This window comes from Solea senegalensis, linkage group LG16 (genome assembly GCF_019176455.1).
Source record: "Solea senegalensis isolate Sse05_10M linkage group LG16, IFAPA_SoseM_1, whole genome shotgun sequence".
Lineage (NCBI taxonomy): Eukaryota > Metazoa > Chordata > Actinopteri > Pleuronectiformes > Soleidae > Solea > Solea senegalensis.
The window spans coordinates 15153962-15174445 of NC_058036.1; the positions used below are offsets into that span (position 1 = coordinate 15153962).

Consider the following 20484-nt stretch of genomic DNA (forward strand, 5'->3'; position numbering starts at 1 on the left):
GCCATGCCAACACATCTTCAATCAATCGATTACCAGCCAGAATTTGGTACATCTGGTTGCTGTGGAATCTGAGAGAGGGATTTGCTTCATTTTAGCCGTCATTTCCTCTTTTTGTTTACCTTCAAACGTGGTGTCCATCACTTCATACATCCTTTTATTATTTTCTGCAGTGAACACTTTGTTGCTTTTTGTCGTTGCGTCATAGATGTGACAAAAATCCTACTTGATACGTCAATTTCAGTGTGTTTATTTTTGTTGTTCTTACAATTTACAATTGTTAATTGCATGTCATAGTTTAGTATGTCGTCCAAAAAGTCACCAAAAAGTCCTAATTTAGTCATCATACTCTTGTAAAAGCAAATCCTGGATATTTCTTTGAACAATAATATTTGTATTTGATGGACACAAACGTTTGTCATGCTCTTCACAGCTCTTGCATAGATTAAAACAAACAAAAGACAAAAAAAGAAGTTAATATTGGTCAAGTTCTCGGCTTATTTTCTTGCAACTAGGTAATAATATAGTATTAAGTTTGTAATAGGGCAGTAATATTATGCAATTGCCAAGTAATAACTTGATAATAACAATGGACAATGTTTGTGGGCCATACATTTGCTAATATTGCTCAGATAGCAGCCTACAGTGACTTGATGTTACATCCCAATTACAAAATGAATACCATGTTGTTACTGTACGTTAATGTTAGTGTCGTGTCAGACGTGCCGTTTCTCACAGTGATAGATTGTGAGGTAAGAATACGGCGCCTCTTCTCAGGTCATAATCTCGGCCTTTGAAATGAGACTTTGCTCACCCACGGCTGGAAAACAAACATTAAACGAGTGTGTCACAGTCTGCTCGTCAAACAGTAGCTACACCTGCTGAACACCTTGCTGTGCTTTTTAGAAAAAGTTCATTTCACAGCTCTGGCAACGGGACACGCAGGCGAGATGGATCCTGGAAGAGAGACAAAGAATACTTTGAATGTGGATCCATACAAGGACAGTTTAGCAATTTCTTTTTTTAAGAGACTGTGGTTCTAAATCCATCAATAATGTTAATAATAGTTGCTACTGTGTGTTAGTTGCAAACAAATATTCAGGTATGAGGAAAAGTCAGAGACATTTGAACATAGTGTGCGCACGTCAGACCAAATGTGACGACAGTGTCAACTCTCGCTGCTCACAGTTAGCAGTTAGCAGTTAGTCACAGGGAGCAACTCCACTGGTTATAAATAACTTCAGTTAAATGTCTGTGGGAAACTGAGCTTGTGTATCACACTTGATTTAAAACGCCAGTACACATTTTGTCTGGAACTCATGTTAATGAGTTCAATGGAAATGATGGAATTTAGAGGAAAATAGACATTTGATGATTGGTATTATCAATGATGTCTGTCAAAATGTGAATCTTGAGGCTTCAAAACAGGAGTTCATTTTGCAAATGGAAGAATACAACCGGTCTAGGGCTGTAACTGACGATTATTATATTTTCAAAATGTCTGAAAATGTTGGAAAATATGTTCTCACTTTGTCCACAAACCAAACGATTTCATTGTCATATGGATTAAAAAAACCTGAAAATATTCATCCATTTAATAAGCTGAAAACTCAGAGAAAAACACAAAACCGATCAAATCAATAATCAAAATTGTTGGCAATTAATTTAGTAATCAGTTAAACTGTAGTTGAACTCACTGCCGTGGGTCTGTTGATTCTCGCGTTTGAACGACTCCGGGTTGTTTCCGCTCTCGCTCGTCTTTGCTCTGACGTGAGTTCCTGAAATGCGGTGGAGTTTGTGAGCCTGTGCAGACCTGAGACACAAACGGGACAGAGACCAGAGCTTTAGTGTCTCTGAGCGTCGAAACATCATCGCCTGTAATCATCTGATACCTTTTTTTATTCCACTCCTGAACTGCATTTTGGTGATATTCTGAGAAAAAAATTTTTTTCTCAGAATTCTGACTTTCTTTAATCTCAGAATTCTGACTTTCTTTAATCTCAGAATTCTGACTTTTTCTTTAATCTCAGAATTCTGACCTTTTTCCTCAAAATTCTGATTTTAATCTCAGAATTCGGACTTTTTTCCTCAGAATTATGACTTTTTCTTTAATCTCAGAATTATGACTTTTTTCCTAAGAATTCTAACTTTAATCTCAGAATTATGACCTTTTTCTTTAATCTCAAAATTCTGACTTTTTTCCTCAAAATTCTGACTTTTTTTCCTCAAAATTCTGACTTTCATCTCAGAATTCTGACTTTGTCTTTAATTTCAGAATTCTGACTTTAATCTCAAAATTATGACTTTTTCTTTAATTTCAGAATTCTTACTGTTTCCTCAGAATTATGACTTTTTCTTTAATTTCAGAATTCTTACTTTTTTCTCAGAATTCTGACTTTCTTCTCAGAATGATCACTTTTTTCTCAAAATTCTGACTTTCTCAGAATTCTGACTTTTTCTTTAATCTCAGAATTATCACTTTAATCTTGAATTCTGTCTTTTCCTTGATCTCAGAATTCATGTTTTCTTCCATGTGGCCCTAATACTCTTCCGTAGACAGCAAATCAAAGTATATTTCACATGATTTTTTTCTTAGCATGTGTTAGCAGATTATCACCTCAGTAACCTGACATGAGGCTAATAATATTGTACTGTGGTAATGACGCCACCTGCTGAGGGACTCCTTGTGCTCCATCTGCTGACTGACGGCATGTAAGCAGTCCTGCTTTGTCCTGTTACAGAACAGAAACAGACAGGAATTGACTTAGTGTTAAATATTCCAGTAGGACAGAGTTACTGTGACACTTGTGTACCTATTGTGGACGTGCTCCTGGAGAAAGCTGCTTCAATGTCGTTCACCTGGTTTTGCAGCTTGTCCACCTGCTGAAAGGCTTCTTGTTTGAGGCAGCGCTCCTGGTGTAGCTGGCCCTTCACCTGCAACCACACACGTGTACATTTATTTTAGGACTTTTGTTTTTTGTGATCTTCACTTGATGTCTCCACTGTAATATCTATTTTCATTATTCCTAAATATCTTTGGAGATCCTGTGACTTTGTCTTTGCTCTACCAGTCAATCATTAAACTTTTTTATACATAGCATCATAAAGATCATAATTGAAATCATAATTCCAGCTTTAAAAAAAAGCCACATTTTTATTTTTACTGTAGTTCAACAGATTGAAGGAAAACACCGAAATTCTTGCGTGTAAATTTTTGTACAAGCTAAAGATCGTCATCACCTCAAACACTAAAAAGACAGAAGCAGTCTTTTCAACTTCTCATTCAAATGAGTTTATTACAAATTTTTACACAAACTTCCATGAAAATATTAGCCTTTTTTTAAATCAATAAAATTGTGGCCTTTAGAACCAACAGTCATTTGAAATTTTGTATAGATACAGTACTTGGTTTTTCACAGGACAGTCATGATATGTGGTCTATCAGAATTCACATCATCATATCACACTTCAGGATTGACAGACCTGCCGGATCTCCTTGGCGCTGCGTTGTCTCTGAAACTGGCTCATCTTGCTGTCTCTATCCAGCTGCTCACTGATGTCTCGGAGCTGTCTGTCTCTGTCCTCCATGTCCGCTCTCATTTGTTGCAGGTTCTGCAGTCGGTAAGTGTCCACCTCCCGCCTGCTGCGGGCCTCCTGGGCAGACTGATGCCTGGCTGCCTGCAGTTCCTCTGTCTGTGATCGTGGGGATGGAGTTAATACATCGAAGAGGTGATCAGCAACTCTCTCTCTGTTCAAGTATGACCACTTAAAATATCTTTATTTTTTGAGAGTATACTAATCTCTATTAATATTGCACTTCTCAATAGTGCTTCTTACATAAAAACACAAATACAGCTGTTAATGTAGGGCCAGCTGTGGCATAAACCTTAGATTGTGTGGTGGTCTAAGGACTGTTGATATATATATATCACGAGTATTACGAGTGTCTGGGATCTGGCGTACCTTCTTGCTGAGCAGCTTTTTGGTGCGGCTGCACTCGTCCTGACTGCAGTTCAACATCCGCCGAGCGGCGTCCAGCTCCTCCCGCAGGACGATCACCTCCTCCTCTGCCACCGTCTTCACTCTAACGGCCTCGGTGCGACTGATGATCTCCCTCTGGACACAAAAGGGGTGGAGTGGCTCAGTGGTTAAGACCCTACCTTGTGTACCAAAGACATCATGGTCGCAAGTTCGATTCCACCCCTGGCTAATTGTACTTGATTCCATTGTAAGTCGCTTTGGATAAAAGCGTCTGCTAAATGACATGTAATGTAATGTAAAAGGCAACAATGGTCACTGTGACGCTCCTAACAGTGTTAAAATTAAGACAAAAAGTATCTATTAATGTAATTATTGTACATAATTTAGCAGTTTCTTTAAGGATTTCAGTAAGAATTGAATTCATTATAAAAAACAATAAAAATGTGTTGGAACTTCATCCATTTGGATTTGTGTAGTTCTTCTGACCTGCTGAGTCTGAAGCAGCCGTCGGTGAAGCTTCTCCTGCTCGACCACCTGCCGCCATCGACTCAGAGCCTTGAGTTTACAGAGCAGAGACGTCAGCTGGCTGTTCTCCAGGCTCAAATCCTGGACTTCTTCCTTCTAAAATACAGAGATAAGACACAAACTCATCTTCTCTTAATGTCATTTTTAAATGATAAATGATTAACACACACACACACGAAGGTCCTGTTGTCTGTACCTTTGCCTGTGTCACAGTGAGTGCATCGTTGTCTGTGGTGCAGCCGTACTTCTCTTTGAGCTTCATCATTCTGGCCACTCCCTCTTCTCTGATCCTGCTCACCATCACACTCACGTCCTGCTCCGTCTGCCGCTGATGATCGTCTAGTCTGGTCTGGAATAAAGACGAGTGAGTGTGTGTGTGTGTGTTTGACGACACGCGAAAGGCCTCAGTTGTATGTTTTAAAAGGACAAGTGTCCTTGTTTAAAGGAATAATCGCTTTAAAATAAAAAAATCCTTCAGAATTCGTATTTGTTTGGTGCTTTCCAAGCAGAATGTTACAACACTAATGAAGAACCTTTCTAGTATGTGAAGGCAGCTGTAGTTTCCTGACGCTGCTTAGGAAAAGAAGGGCTGAGCAGACAAGTGTTTATCTTCATATAATAGAATGACATAAAATACAGTTTTACAGTTGTAGAATTTCTCACCTGTAGCTGAATGCAGGTAGAGACGAGCTGTCGCACCACATGGTTGTAACGCTCTTTAAATTTGAGGCCAAGCTGCTCTTCTAGAGAACGTTTCTCGTCTTGGAGGTGAGCGACTTGGGCCTGCAGCGCGGAGATCTCCAGCATCATCTCACGACAGGAAAACGACGCCTGCGGAACAATAACACCACATGGGATCCTTGAAACGGCTGACTTCTAAGCTGTCAGAGGACAGAAAAAGCTATAAATTAGAGCTAGTGTTAATGTTGGAGAGTAAAAAATCCTAAGTGCCTACCTCTCTGTGAGCCTCCTTTGTCTGCAACTCCTTAAGATCCTTTAAATCCTATAGTTAAAATAGAGAAAAAGATACATTTAGATTAAAATGGAAGAGATATAAGTGTTAATGGTAGCAGCCGGTGGTGAATCAATGACATATCGGCAGGTTGAATTATGAGGGGATGAACTGGACATCACGTACTTGTTCTGTCTGGTGCAGAAGCAGAGTCTCCTGCTGCAGGATTTGTTCGTAGAAGTGCGAGTAGAGCAGGAAGCTGCGGCGCTCTCGCTCCAACAGTGCTGAGCCGAGGTGAGTGAGACACGTCTGCAGGTGACTCACAGAGACTTTCACCTAAAAGGCGAAACGTTATTATCTCTCTGTCAAGTATGACGTTAACGTATTGCACCTGTAAATACAGTATACAGTTAGTGTAAGCACTGTTCTTTGCTGTGTACCTGTCCCTCCACCTGCTCCTCTCCCTCCATCAGCTGCTTCACAAACGTCTCCACAATCTGTGGACGCTCGGGAGACAAGCTGTGCTTCGGCGGGACTTTTTTCCACAGATCTCGAATCAAACACAGGATAAATTATTGTTAATAACTGCAACTATGCATAAGGTGGCAGAGTTAAGGTAGCATCTGGTGGTTACCCGTTGGGAGGCACGACGTATCGTGTCGTGTTCGCTCTGAAACCGCCAGACTCAGCTCCGTGTTGATCCTCCTCTGCACTGCCTTGATCATGTCACACTCTGTGCTCTCCAGCAGTCTGTGAAGCTGAGACCAGGACATTTTTATTTTGTGACGCAACAAGGTGTTGTTGTGAAGACATGAGGCCATAACAGTGTGTGTGTGTGTGCGTGTTGGTCTTGTACCTGCCAGGCTTTCACATCAGTTTCTGAGGCTCCAGGAGGAGGCAGAAAAGACTGGCTGCCAGAAATGAGAACCTCATAGTCGCGCTCTTTACCCATCGTCAGTGCCAACGCTTTCATACTGGGGTAAAAGATCTCGGCTCTGGAAAGCAAACACGTCCATTTTGAACATGGGATTAAATAATTACTGTTTTAGCAGCATATACATTTGTCATCAAAAACTAAATATAATCGTCCATAAGTGATAGCTCAGGAGATTTTAATTGTGTTATATGGTCTTTATCAACAGATGATATTTGTCCACTTATATTGAGCGAATATAGGCTAATATTCATCTCAAATATGGAAAACATTAAATCCAAGTGGTGTGTTGAGAGAAATGTGCATATTATTTTTTTTAAAAGCCACACCAAAATAGGAATAGTCATATAAAATACAGAAAGCATCAAAATGCTATTTTTTTTAATACATACATATATATATATATATATATATATGTTTTATTGATTTTTATCGAAATAGAACATATTAAGTGCTCTCTGTATTCACAAAAATATCAAAACAGGAAGGAAAACAAACCACCATCCAAACCAAAATAACTTCAAGTAGCTCACGACTGTCCTTATCCCAAAAAGTAAAAAAATAAATTAAAAAAGAAAGAAAGAAAGAAAGAAAATAAATAAATAAAGAAAGACATTTATAACATAAAGAAAAAAGAGAAAAATACATATACACGTACATAAACACATACATACATACACAAAATCCTATTTTTAAAAGTGTCTTCTGTTTTCTCTACAATGTGGTATTTCAGTAATTTACTGATTACTGAACTATTTTAGAATATGATCTAATGACAAGGAAAAATGAAAATGAAAATAAAAAAATGATGTTTTTTACCTGTAGAGGTTGACAAACTGCTGATACAAACTAGGCGTACTGAACACGTCTGGCCCCAAACGTCTTTGAGCCCAGTTTTCCTTGAAGACCTGAAGCTGCTTTGTCAGCAGGAGGAAACCTTTCATCACGGACTGCATTCGAACTGGATCCTGCAGAGGAGTGGAGTCTGACACACACGTCTTCTCCTCTACTTCAGCTTCAGAGCAGCTTTTTCCGCCCTGAAATGAAGACAAAACACAGCAAATTTAATCTGACATTTAACAAATAAAAACAGCAATCCTGTACACTATAAGATAATAAGATTCACACATCATCCAGGCTGAGGGAGTCGTGGAGCCTGGATTTACACACCAACTTGAAAACAGGTGTTTTACATTGTGAGGTTGTCCGTCGTGTAGACAGCCGTCCTTGTTGCCATAGAGACGGACAGGCTCTGCGTCTCTCCCGCTGTTCAGGACGTCCTCCAGGAGCAGCGACACACCGAGGATCGCTGCGTTGGCCTGGAGTCTGCTGCAGTCCTTCAGACCGCTCAGACACACCTGCAGGAGAACAACAGTCGTCCGTGTTACCTGCCTTTACCTGCTTCAAATGTGTTATTTATTATTTATTTCATTAGACCATTTTCAGTGCAGCAGATTCAGCCCAGGGATTCAATCGCAGCTAATGTCTGAACCGAAGTCAACCACGAACAAAAGAACTTGCAAAAACGAGCATAAAGGTTGCAAAAAGGTTATTGAAAGGGTTAGTTACAAAAACACTATATGTAATTTATTTATTTAATACAGGATGTCTTGCGTAATCTATATAAGCTGATGATTTCTTCCATGGACGGTGCTTGTGTCTGAAATTTAAAGGTTTTCTTCTCCGTGGAGCGACAGCTCACAAACGACAATTAAAGCAATTAAAGCAGTAGTATGTAACTTTTAAATATAAACAAATGTTACATTGAAACAATAGTGTTTCTCAGTGTGAGTGAAGCATCTTACATCATGACTGACAGCTACTACTACTAAAATAAGATGGCGACGCGGCAGTGAACAGTTGGTATATGGACCTAGAGATGATGTTCTTTTTTAGAAAGATCTGCGGACTCATCTGAGGAGTGGGAAAAATCTGATGATAAAAACACGTTTCATCCTAATCCTCATAATCCCGACTCCTACAGAAAGCAGCTTCTCTGTCACTTACTGCAGATGCTCAGTTTATGTCTATTTTTTACTTAGAGCAGCTTGTTTTTGAGCTTTAGTGACACCAGCATTGTTTTGGTTACAGAAGTTAGCCACTGGCGCTTTAGGCATAATGTTCTGGGGACTAAGGATATTTTTAGAATGCGGTTGATGGAGAAATGTCGAAAAATGACATGTGGTGTTGTTGTACAGTACCTGCATGCAGTATTCAATGGGTGGTAAGTCCCAAACACGCAGAGGAAACAACCCATGAGAGGCTATGAAACTTCTCCAGGAATACATCCTCTGTGCCTGCAGAGGAAAATCAACAGGAAAACACACATAACTCCCTTCTCTTTACTGTGTATACACTTGTTTTTTTTGGGTGTTCAGAACTGAACTAACCTGGAGGCTTCCAGCATCCAGAGGTCGAGGAACAGGCAGCGTGACGCTGAACACGTGAGCTGGAGCAGTGTCACTGAGCAGAGGCAGTGCAGTCTTCATGTTGTCACTCACACTCTGGTAAGAAGCGACGTCGCCCGAGGAGAGGAACGCCTCCCTGAACACAACACAACACATGAGACAAAGAGAGATTTAAAAAAGGCATTTTATCCTTTTTAATTTAGGCCCAGTCAGAGAGGCAGGATAATTAAAAGCATAACAAAGGCAAGCAGATACAAGAGCAACAATAAAATAATAATCATGATCATAACATAAGATAAGAACTATAGAAGAGTCAGAGTTATAATAACATTTGTTTATATGAAACTTTTCATATCAAGGTACTTGACTATAAAACATAATTATTTTAAAATGTTTTCTTATCCAATCCTTTAATCCTTTAATTAACAATTATTATTAGTTTCTTGCTTATTTGTTTTAATTATTATCCCAGTAACTGTAATTATCTGACTACTATATGCATAGAATGAAACATTAAGGAGATTAAGGAGGATTGCTGTGAAAATAAAGAAGAAAAGAAAGACATTTTAAAAGGTCCAGTGTGTGACATACAAACAATTGGGTGGGAAATGCTTTCCCACTGTGAATGAACCACACCAGGGTTTGCTTGCAAAACACTGCAAACCAAGACCTACGTTTTCAGGTGGACCAAGTTTGGTCCACACCAGAGTTCACATGAGCTCTCACACCTACCTAAACGAAGCGAACTATGCAGGGTAAGACATTCTGGTCCTATTAAAGCAGACGAAACAGCTCTGGTGTGAAAGCTTATCAAGCCTTATTAAGTGCTTTAGGAAAGGGTCTTGCTAAATGGAAGCTGCTATTACCTAACCCAATCAGCCAGAGCTTGCATTTTGCATTTTGAAGCTTACTAAGCAAACAAGAAAGAAAGAATACTTGACTTCCTTGGTGGTAAGAGAAGGCCCCTGTCGTTCCCTGACCTACTTGGTAAAAGGGAGGTGGGAGCAGAGGAGTCACCATTACTGATTCTTACACACTGGACCCTTTTAGATGAGAGTTAAAAGCTGTAACAGATGAAGTGATGTAAGTGCTGACCTGATGAGGAGTCGGACAGCAGTGTCGAACTGCAGGAGGAGAACCTGCCTGCGCAGCTGCAGCAGACGGCCGACAGAGGCGGGACTGCTGGGATCAGACAGACGCTCGATCTGTCGCTGGATCTCCAGCAGCTCTGCTCCTATACAACAAGCAGAAGATGTAACGTGATTGTCGCCATCGATCGGGTTTATATCGCTCTCTTTATTGACAGTCAGTGCTGATGTTTAATAAACGATTCGAACGTGACTTAGTACTAAGATTTCCATGAGGTCAGGTGTCAAACATCGACGTACCGATGCCTTCGGCGCCTCCCCAGTCGGCTGCGAGACGTGAGCCCGGCGCCTCCCGCTCTCTCCTCCAGCTGCAGGAGTTTTCAGTGTTTCCCAGTCGAGAGAAACTCACCAGGTAACAGACGATGTCATGAAGAGCTGAAACTATGTGTAGAGTGTGATGGAGCGCTGCAGCGCAGGCCTGTCAAACGGAGAATTTAAATTACAGACAAATTTTAGGATAAAATGAACTCCAGAGCATCAAGACCAGTGTTCACTATTTTTTTTATGAATAGAATCCTTTTGCATTTATCATTTTATTTTGAAATTATCTGAAATATCATCATAAATATTATTATTTCAATGTCTTTTTGTCAAAAGGTATGACTTTTTTTCACTTGAGCGGCCCCCTACTGACCAAAGTAGACACTCAGTGGCCCCTCAGGTCATTTAAGTCTGAGACCAAAAAATAAAGTGGAAAACCAAGCAGTGAAAAGCCTCAGGTAAACTCTGATGAACTGGTTTCACCACTGCCTTTAAAATAATTCATGAATCCTTGAGTTTGAAAGTGAAAGCAGCTGCGTCGGTGTATTAATAATGCACAAGCCTCACCGGGGCTTCTAGCGTTCTGAACATGTGAAGCACTTCAGAGAAGTGAGGGATGACCCACAGGCTGACGAGAGTGTTGCCGTCTGCAGACAACAGCTGACGCCGAGAGGTGCTGAGTGAGGGAAACACAAGAGAAAACACATCTGTGCTGTGACGCTGAAGAGTCTAACCACATATTTACCTCCACAGACAATATTTAGAGGGTGGAAATGCATCATTGTTCCCTGAAATCATTTATTTCTGTTTAATTATGAATATTAATCAGTACATAATACAACAAGCTCTGATTATGTTTTTTAAAAAATAAGTCAAACTAAATAAATGTGTTAACTGTAGTGTACACAACCACTATACCTTTTGGTTTATGTACATTTTTAGTCATATTATATAATCCCTTTTCATGAGATTCACAACTGTATCTTTTAAGACATTTTATAGTTGTTGTCCTTTGGATGTGTAATAAGAGTTTATATATATATACATATATATATAATTCCATAATATTCCAGCTGGTTGTACCTGGGCTCAGAACATATGTCGGCTCCAAAGTTCAGAAAACCTTTGTTCTCATCGGTTTGTTCCGTCATGAAGTGAGACTGACGCACGGACGGGACGTCGTCCAAGAGAGAAGTGAGACTGTAGTAATATGCAACGATCTGAGCTCGCACACAATACTGCGATACGTGTGCGCTGAATCTATGGAGACATTGACAGACAGACAGTGGAACTTTTATATAAAGTCTTATTTTAAAGCAAGCTAAATATTTTTGGGTTGTTTTTCTTTTCCTGTACCTTCTGAGAAAGTCAATTATGAGGCTCCTTCTGATCTTTGCTTCTTCCTCCTGCACAGGGAGAGAAATTCATTTTAACTTCATGGACAAATGATCACATTCATCACGCTGCTCATGTTTCGGGAAATCTACCACCGTGTGCAACCCACTGAGGTTCTTACTCGACCTCCCACGGCCTGTTTCTTCTTCATAAATGAGTTCAGCATCTCATCACGCAGACACACTTTTTCCAGCTGTATGGACACAAAGACCTGCCTGTAGTCAAAAACAAGATTGTATGTGTTACAGAAGCAGTCACTAATGTTATCTGTTCTTCAACTAAGGAAAACCTACCTCTGATATGTGGTGGTGAGAGTTCTCGTAGAGAGTTTGGAGTCAAATCTCGTTGCGGACTTTACATCTTTACCAAAATGACAGGATTCTCCACTCTGCAAAAAACAAGGAACAAATACAAAGGACCGGAAATAAGACTCTTAATAATTATATAATTATATATTTTGTTGTCAACTTAAAGGAAGCTCAAGTTTTATCTACTTTGTAAACAGTATTTTAGCCTTGTGGGTTTAAAGCTAAGGGTTGGGGCCCTGTCCGAGTGTCACAAAGTAAATCTGAGCAGTCCTGGGAATATTGGATGATATTTTGTTTCTTTAAATAAAATCATGTGACGTGTATTGAGGATAAATCATTCTTAAGGACATGAAATTGATTAATTAGTGTAAAAATTTGATTTCAATGTCTACTAATGAGGTAGAATTAAGAACCTTTATGGAATGTTTGCATATCAGGTAACTAGGGATTCCAGCTGGTGAGTAAATGTAAGAAGCATCACAACTGAAGAACACACACCTCCGCTGATGATGTCACACTTCCGGCCCAATGGCAAAGACAAGCCACTTTCACGGCACTTATCAGGGCGTTTTTCTGAGCGACCTGACAGGCCAGAGTCACCTGGAGGTTCTCAACGCTCTGTGTGTTCATAAGCTGCAAAAAAGTAAAAAAGGAGGAAAACATGTTTATTCATGTGCTTGTATTATTTATGTTCCAGCTCCGGTGTTTTGGTTTTTAACATACACGAAGAACTGCGTCCTCTGAGGCGAAGCTAAACTTCCCGATCTGGTCCTCGTTCAGTTCCTGGACACTCAGAGGCAGGTGGGAGGGGGTGAACCTGCAGCAGAATGTGCATTTAATCCCCTTTTGAACATACTTCAGTGCTCATGTGGGAAAGCAGAAATAAGTGAGCACGTGAGCAGAGGCAGGACTAAGAGTTGAAGAAAATACATAGACAATATTTCTGGATTCTCTGCAAGACAAATCCTGACATCTGCTCTGGATTAGTTAAGAACATAATTGGGTGTGTCTGTAACATCAAAAATGACGCAGTAATAATGGGAATACGACTCGTAGCAGTTTCATTTGCCTGTCCACAGGAGTGTCATCGTCCCGTGTCGCTGTGATAAAAGTCGCCTCTGTTTGGTCTTTCTCCTCAGCGTCTTCAAACTTCACCGGCCTTAGATAAAGGTGGAACTCATCGAGGCCGAGCTCCGAGGCTACGTTTTTGTACAACCTGGAAAAAATACAAGAATGTAACAGCCTGATATAATACTGAACTTCATTCATTCATGTAATGTTGTTTATCAAACAAAGAGAGTCAGGTTTTTCCTGTTCTGTGCCTGTGCCGCTACAGCAGCCCCAACATCCTTTCTCGTGTGTGATTTGTTGCCTCAAAGAAAGAAGGCTCTTGGTTTGAATACTGGTTCAACCAGTGAACATGTTCCTGCCATGACTGTGTGGACGTGTATCGTATCGTATCGTATTGTATCGTATTTTTCAGTTTCCATTTAAAGACAATATACTGAAGTGAATTTCTGTCAGAAATGTTAAACTAATGTACAGTGCACAAATAATCAGTGTCTTAACTGTGCCAGATGTGCAGTCTCAGAGGCCGACTCCAGCAATCGATGGCGGATGGTGATGAGCTCCAGCAGCTTTGAGAAAATGTCCACAGCAAACGACTGTTTTTCTCTCCCCTGCTTCACGTCCATCTCCTCTTTAGATTTGTTTAAAGTCAGCCCCACTTTTAGGACCAAACCTGGATCCTCGAAAAACACACCTGAGAACAGCTGAGAGTGGAGGACAGGAAGCTAGAACTAAGTAAAACTACTTTACTTTATTTGAAAAGAATCTAGAAAGAAGAAAGAAAACATACATCCTTTTGTATCTGAGCGCCGTAGGAGGCTCCAGGTGAAGCCAGGTTGCTCCAGCTCTGCAGGGCCTGACGCAGGAGCTTCTGTCGCAGGATGAGTTTGTCAGAGACGCTCGTGGCTCGGCGCAGCTGACACAGCTCTGTGTGAGCCTGGACCAAACCATGATGGACTGCCGAGGCCAGACAGAGGGACGGGTGAACCTCCAGGAGGAATGTGTTCATAAGTGCGGGGCTGCACACAGACAAGAAGGTGGAAACAGAGGTGTTTACACCACAAAGTGATGAAGAGTGATGGAGTGACTTCTGTAGTTAACTCACCTGCTGCCTCCAAGTGAGACGGAATGCTTAGGAACGTAGTTTAGTGGCAGACCGTAGTTATAAATGGAGCCTTTATCATCGCCTCTCCAGACGCGCTGGAGGTACAGGCGCTGTTTTTCAATCTGTCACAAAAAGCAAAAAAAAACAAAGATACAAGTGAGGTGCATTAATAGAGAGAAATTGATGTATTTTCACTAAACCAGAGATTAAAATAGATTAAGAAATTTGAGCCCAAAGGTAATTCCAAAAATCAGTTGGTATCAGGTTTGACGATGAAATGCAGCACATCTGTGTAGCTATCACTCACATTTTGTAAACTAAATAACTAACTGCTTCATGTTTAATTCAAAATATCTGTTAACTGTTAACACGTGACTGACTGAAAATGTAATGTTTTCACCTGGTTATCCAGAATGTTTTTGATCAGCTGCTGATGACTGCGCAGACAGTCTATCTCAGCCCTGTAGGCCTGAATGAAGTAATCCTGGTTCAGGTCCAGCTGTGGTCTACTGTGCATGATATCAGTGATAACTCGAGCCAGTGTAAACCTTTCCTCGGTCCCCGCTGAGTGCTGGTAGGCTTCATAGTAACAGTTTAAGAGCTGGAGGAGAAACAAGAATCCAAATGTTCGTGAAAAGAAGTTGATGCAATTAGTAAATGAGAGGACAGACATAAATCACATCAGCCGTGATTTTGATTCACGTATGTACCTGTACTTTGCTCTCCAGAAATTCGGTCTCGCAGGACCACAGGTCGAGAAGCACTGCAACTCGGTCCACATGTGCCCCAGCCCAGGAGTCGAGGTCAGACGGGGACGTGGCCGTGGCAGATTCCTTGGCTTTTCCCATCTTCTGAATCGTGTTTCTTCGGAGGAAGTGCGAGCCGACGAGGAGGAGCTCATTCTCCAGCTCGTCCAGGTCGTTCAGAGCTGCGTCGTACACAATGTAAAACCCTCGCTGGTCCTGAGTGTGGATGAAACGCCCCTGGGTGCTGTAGAAATCATGAAGGTTCTCCACCTCGGCAAACTCCATAAACTCTGAGCAATGAACCTGGAATAAAATCAAGGCGTACATCCAGAACTTCTGTTCCCAAGAAAAGAGTGACAAACTCAAAATCAACACATAATATTTATCCTGTACAAAGGGAGAATAAACAATAATACTAAACAGTTATTCCAAATTTATATCTAGAAACGCTTTTTTGTTTGCTATATTTCAGATCATGGCATCTGTGTCAAAATCACCTTTTCCTTTTTACCTCTCTCATTAGATTTCATTGCAACAATGAAATATTATGCTTCAAAAGTAAGAGACTTAAAGGAGATCGTCTATCAGGTCATGAAGGAAGACAAGATACAGTAATTCCCGCAGCTGCTTACGAGTGGTCGCATAAATACAGATCCATGTGGACCATGTGAGTCTGTACCTTATAGTCGACAGGAGTGTTGTGGTTGAATTGCAGCGACCCGAGGCCGCCTGCCTCCCCTCTCCCCCCTCTGGCCGCGTTCATCCAGCCAGTTTCCTCCGCTGTGCTGAGAAGCTCTCCGTCCTCGCGCTGCAGACCAGACAGCTCAAAGGTCAAAGTCCTCTCCACAGAGCGCAGGTAGTTCAGCATCGCCAGAGAAACACGCTGCGTGACACAAACACACATGCCATTCACGTTCATTTCGCTATCATTTATTGTGTTGACCGTGTTTTCCTCACCTGGAGCTCTCGGAGTTTGAGATGACGCAGGTAAACCAGGGACAGGTGAGCACCTTTGGTCACGATGGGATCCGAGATGTCTTCTTCTAAGCTGTCATCCAGATCCACAAGCTGCAGTCTGTTTTCAGAAGAGAGAGACACTTCTGATATTTCTAACCACCACAAGACCTGGTAAATCTCTGTGTTGTAATCTTCAATATATTTTGGATTAATCAACTGCGAAGTCTAAAAAAAAATCTCATTTTAAGATTATGTGTTTTATCTAAAGCTGAAAACAAAGAACATTTAAGAAGCAAGGACCAGATCCATAAAGTACATAAAACAAACTTAGTAAGTGTTTGAATTTCTTTCAGTTGTCGACCTCTGACTCGTTGAACTCCTGTAGTTTCCTCCTGTGCCTCTGGAAGAGTGACTCTGTGTTTCCTGTTAGGACAAATGTCACCTTTAATTGTGAATTTAATGTCAGTTCTGCTGCTGCTGCTGTCGTGTCTGTGGTCATGAAAGTGGAGGATACATGCCTGAGTTACACTGGTGGACGAGTAAATACTCCTCCAGATGTCGGAGATTTTCTGTCGCTTTGTCTTACTGCAGTGTGACAGTAAGAGACACGAGGTCAGCGTGGATTGCGGATCACAGACGTGAGCGGCGTGGTCTTTTAGAGCCGAGGCCACTCGGTGCAGATCTGAGACCTGATCAGATACAGAAACATGAATACACAGTTAAACAAATTGAGGTTGTGTGTGTGTATTTATTTCACATCACTGTTCACCTGAAGAAAGCTGCAGTGCGTCCTCAACAGCTCGTCCACACATTTGTTCTCTCTCAGCCTTGTGACGGTCTTCTGCTGCCAAGGATCCTGTCTGGGTTTCACCTAAAAAAATAATAATAATCAACTGTCCAACGTTAGACATAATCATTCATCAGTCATATGAAAACAGGGTTGATTGTAATTCTCAGAGTTTAGTCAGCAGTGGAGAAAAAAGGAGGCATTTGCTGCCCAGTTTGTCCCCCCGCGACCCCTCATAAACGATAAAGCGGTAGAAGAGGGACGAATGGGTGCCATATAGATACACAATCACATAATTTGTGACAAAAAGCATAAACTGGTAAAAGAAAGAAAGAAAGAAAGAAAGAAAGAAAGAAAATTAGAAAGAAAAATAATAAACCAACCACTATCTCATATTTTGGCTGTCTGCTGATGCTATTAGTATTCTCCTCCTTCCTCCTAATGTGACTTTTTGACCATGTCTGGTTTTCAGGGACAATTTATTTAAGATTTAGAGTCCAGTAATAGCTGTTGGAATATGGATCTGTGTAACTGACAGCAGCGTGTGGATTGACGATGCTGTAACCTGAATGAAAGGGATCCAGTTGGCCTCCTTCCTCAGAGCCATGTTCCCACTCTTCCTCCCCCACTGGCTCTCTTCGACCTCTGCAGAGTCGTACCACGGAAACGTTCTCATCTGCTCCTGTTGTCTGAACATTGTTCTGAACTCCCTCCACACCTTGAGACACGATAACATGACTCATGTGGTTTGGAATACATCGACAGAGGAACTCAGTTATATAACAGAAAAAAAAACATTACTGTGCTGAACATCTCCATCTCATCTGCAGTGGTCCGCAGTTTCCCAGTGTCATAAGACAGGTGGAAATAGGTGAGTAACGACTGAAGCTCGGGTAGAAAATCTTGCAGGTGAACAGAGAGGAGGGGAACGTTCTCAGCTTGGCCTGAGAGTCCTGGGATTTAATGAAACAACTTTATTTACAACAAATTATTAATTACGTACTTCCCAGTACGTAATTACTTCCCAACCTCAGTTTCCCCTGAGACGAGAAATATCTTCATTCTTTTTTGTTACGTGCCCACCAGTGACACTGTCCAGGTTTGACTCTCACCATCAGTCTGATGCAAAGATTCTGCCTCCTGAAATTCTCCTCCTTTATCTTTCCTTTCACAGGCCGGTATGTAGTGCAGCACCTGTAGAAATGATGATAATAATAATAATAATAATGATAAAAACAAACCCCAAAAATATAGAATGCACTCTTAATAAATAAAACACATTGTGAAAAAGGCGAAAAGAAGGTGGATTATTTTTACCGTGAGGAAGCTGTGAATGGTTCGGATAGAGTGCAGATGACAGAGCAGCCATCGCAGGTAAATGACCACGTCGTCCTGGGTCAGCAGGTGGGAGGAGTCTCTGTTCTGAGCAGTCAGGATCTTCTCTGTGCTCGCAGACAGCCGTCGAGCTCTCTGAACACTGTGCTCATACTCACAGGTGATATATGAAACCTGATCCTGACACAAAAGAAGGATTATTTTCTCTTATCTGCAAAGAATTACATTAACAATGTTTATTTCTACATGTATTTTCATATTTTGTCAAGGCCTGAAAAGACAATGAGTCTTAATATGTTATATTCAAAGCAATATGTTAAAGTATGATGTGATTCATGATTGGCAGAAGTTACAGTATCATGTTCGCATCCTAATTGTCATTTTGAACCTTAACAACCATCCTTCACAGTGTCTGCATTACAAGAACAAGATGTTTCTCTCACTCGGTAATGAGGATAAAGCTTCTCTATGATGCTGCTGTGGCGGCAAAATCTCCTCCATCTCAGCATGAGCAGATATTTGACCTGAGCCAAGTGATACGATCTGTCCACGTAAAACTGTGAAACACACACACGTTTGTTTAAATGACTTTTCTACGTTGCTATCGTTGGTATTCATGCTTTCAGGAGTGACCGTGCTGTTCTCACCTGGTGCAGGAGGAGAGGCAGATTGTCAGGCATGTGCTCGAGAGTCAAGCAGCTCTCCAGCTCTCTGTGCATCACGTCAGCATGAGAATGAACGGGCAGAGCTTCAGCCACCTGCAACCAGGAAACTGAACTATTTAAAAAAGAATTTCAGGTGCTTTGGCTCAGTTTATTAAATGAACACATGCCCCGGGGGAGAATACAAAACGAGGGTTCTGTTTCTGTTCTCACCTGCAGACCTCTCCTTAGTGCACGTTCCCTCTCCACACGGAAGAAGGAAATATCTTTAGGAGGCAAAACAGAACTGAAACAAAAACTTGAAATTAATTAATGCAATTCATTCATTCATTCAGCGATTAAAACAAGTGTAAGTATTAATTTCCATTTAGCTCTACGTCAGTCTCAAGGTATTGTAGTGGATACTGTGAAAGGATGTGGAACACTTAATGTTACCACCTGCCTATGATACAGCAGAAGTTTGACAGTTCAATACAAGACAAGGACATTTTGACCTGACGTATAGAAGAGGAGGTGGAATTCCCATAGGTGGAACAATTCATCATCTACAGGAGCATTGACTTATAGCAAAGGTCTCAAACTCGCGGCCCGAGGACCACATGCGCCCCCCCAATTGATTCCAACATCAAGTTATCAAGTTATGAGTTATTTCTGTATATATTTTTTTATTTAAAGATTCTTTGACATTAGAAGTACTTTCATTGTGCATTGTCATTCCATTATCAAGACCAACATTTTTTCTTTTAAATCCGTGATATATTTTATGACATAATTGTTAGCTCTCATCTCCCCCTGTATTTAGAAAATGTGTACACAAATTTCAAGTTTTACATTTTTTTTCAAATTGAGGACATAGATCTTTGGTTTATTTGGACAGGTTTACGATCTAGGCATATTTTAATCTCAGATTTAAACCAACACAGTGAAAGACCTGTGTGATTTAAGTCTGACGATCAAACAAGAGGCAACATACACCAAAGAATTTAAGACATTTATGCGTAATGGTGAACTTTAATCTGTTTAAAACAGTTTTAACACCTTTAACAGACACTTGCAGGTTTTTTTTAAGTGATTAATTGTGTGCAAAATGATTATGTGTTGATATGTTTCCTGCTTTACTACAAATGTATATCCTGACACATAAAGGGATTTAAATCAGCAAAAAGGCTTTAGTGTTTACAGCCGTTGTCTGACAGTTTGTAGATGAAACAATCCCAAAACTTTCACACCTGTATGTTTTGAAGGCGCCTGCTCCCTGTTGAAATCCATTCTCCTTGATTTCAGCATGTAGTGCGGAGATTTGATGCGACAGCTCTGCCTCCATCTGCTCCATCCTCACAGAGGAAGAAACTCTGTACTCTTCTCACTCACACACACACACACACACCCTCTTCTTTTACAGGACCAAAAACATCCCGCAAATGAAAGATATTTTAAACATTTAACACTTGGTGAAGTCCTGCTAAATCTCTGCCTCCATGTTGACTTGTTGTGTTGTATCCATGGAGACGAATGCAGCTCTCTGCACAGTAACTGCATGTGATCAGCAGAGGGCTCCAACATTGCACGGATTACACTGCAGTGCTCCTTTTCTTCAGGAAGCGATGACGTCAACACTGTCAGGCTTTTCAGATCATTACATTACAATGATGTGTTATACACAAAACATAAATGATAAATCATGCAGAGGGCAGCAGTTGTCGAGCAGCGCGTACCTCAGCCATTGGAGCTCCTACATTCAAAAACCTTGACTTAATTGAGCAGCTCCAGTCTTCTTGGATACAGTGTGTGATTGGCTCTCGGGCAGGGATGTGATTGTCCAATAGCAAATCACCTCCACAGTCCCTGTAGAGTCAAGTCTGCAGCTGTACAGATTCTCTGAGGATAGAAATTGGAAAATAAGCGACATCAAAAA

At 41.0% G+C, this 20484-nt stretch overlaps 1 protein-coding gene across 4 annotated transcripts; it reads right to left on the reverse strand.

The window, feature by feature from the left end:
- Window positions 1-231: 231 nt before the first annotated feature.
- On the reverse strand, window positions 232-20443 carry si:ch73-242m19.1. Of its 4 annotated transcripts, XM_044047046.1 has the most exons (47): window positions 20285-20443; window positions 19799-20193; window positions 18783-18855; window positions 18555-18665; window positions 18351-18464; window positions 17890-18087; window positions 17685-17766; window positions 17374-17525; window positions 17138-17290; window positions 16555-16656; window positions 16304-16474; window positions 16147-16208; window positions 15786-15903; window positions 15508-15711; window positions 14793-15131; window positions 14483-14683; window positions 14083-14204; window positions 13768-13996; window positions 13479-13681; window positions 12979-13125; window positions 12633-12726; window positions 12408-12542; window positions 11895-11989; window positions 11711-11816; window positions 11563-11612; window positions 11290-11466; window positions 10774-10882; window positions 10186-10363; window positions 9893-10031; window positions 8780-8933; window positions 8591-8686; window positions 7583-7747; window positions 7209-7426; window positions 6312-6450; window positions 6090-6213; window positions 5896-6005; window positions 5642-5791; window positions 5459-5506; window positions 5167-5334; window positions 4700-4852; window positions 4465-4599; window positions 3961-4113; window positions 3481-3690; window positions 2811-2931; window positions 2667-2729; window positions 1695-1810; window positions 232-954 (listed from the first exon to the last, which is right to left on the reverse strand). In XM_044047046.1, the coding sequence occupies exons 2-47, from the start codon at window positions 19900-19902 to the stop codon at window positions 916-918; spliced, it is 6330 nt and encodes a 2109-aa protein (XP_043902981.1). In that variant the 5' UTR covers window positions 19903-20193; window positions 20285-20443; the 3' UTR covers window positions 232-915. The 4 variants fall into 4 exon arrangements, with proteins under 4 accessions (XP_043902981.1, XP_043902982.1, XP_043902983.1 ...); XM_044047047.1 differs by having other exon boundaries at window positions 17890-18081; window positions 19799-20443; XM_044047048.1 differs by having other exon boundaries at window positions 2857-2931; window positions 19799-20443.
- Window positions 20444-20484: the final 41 nt, after the last annotated feature.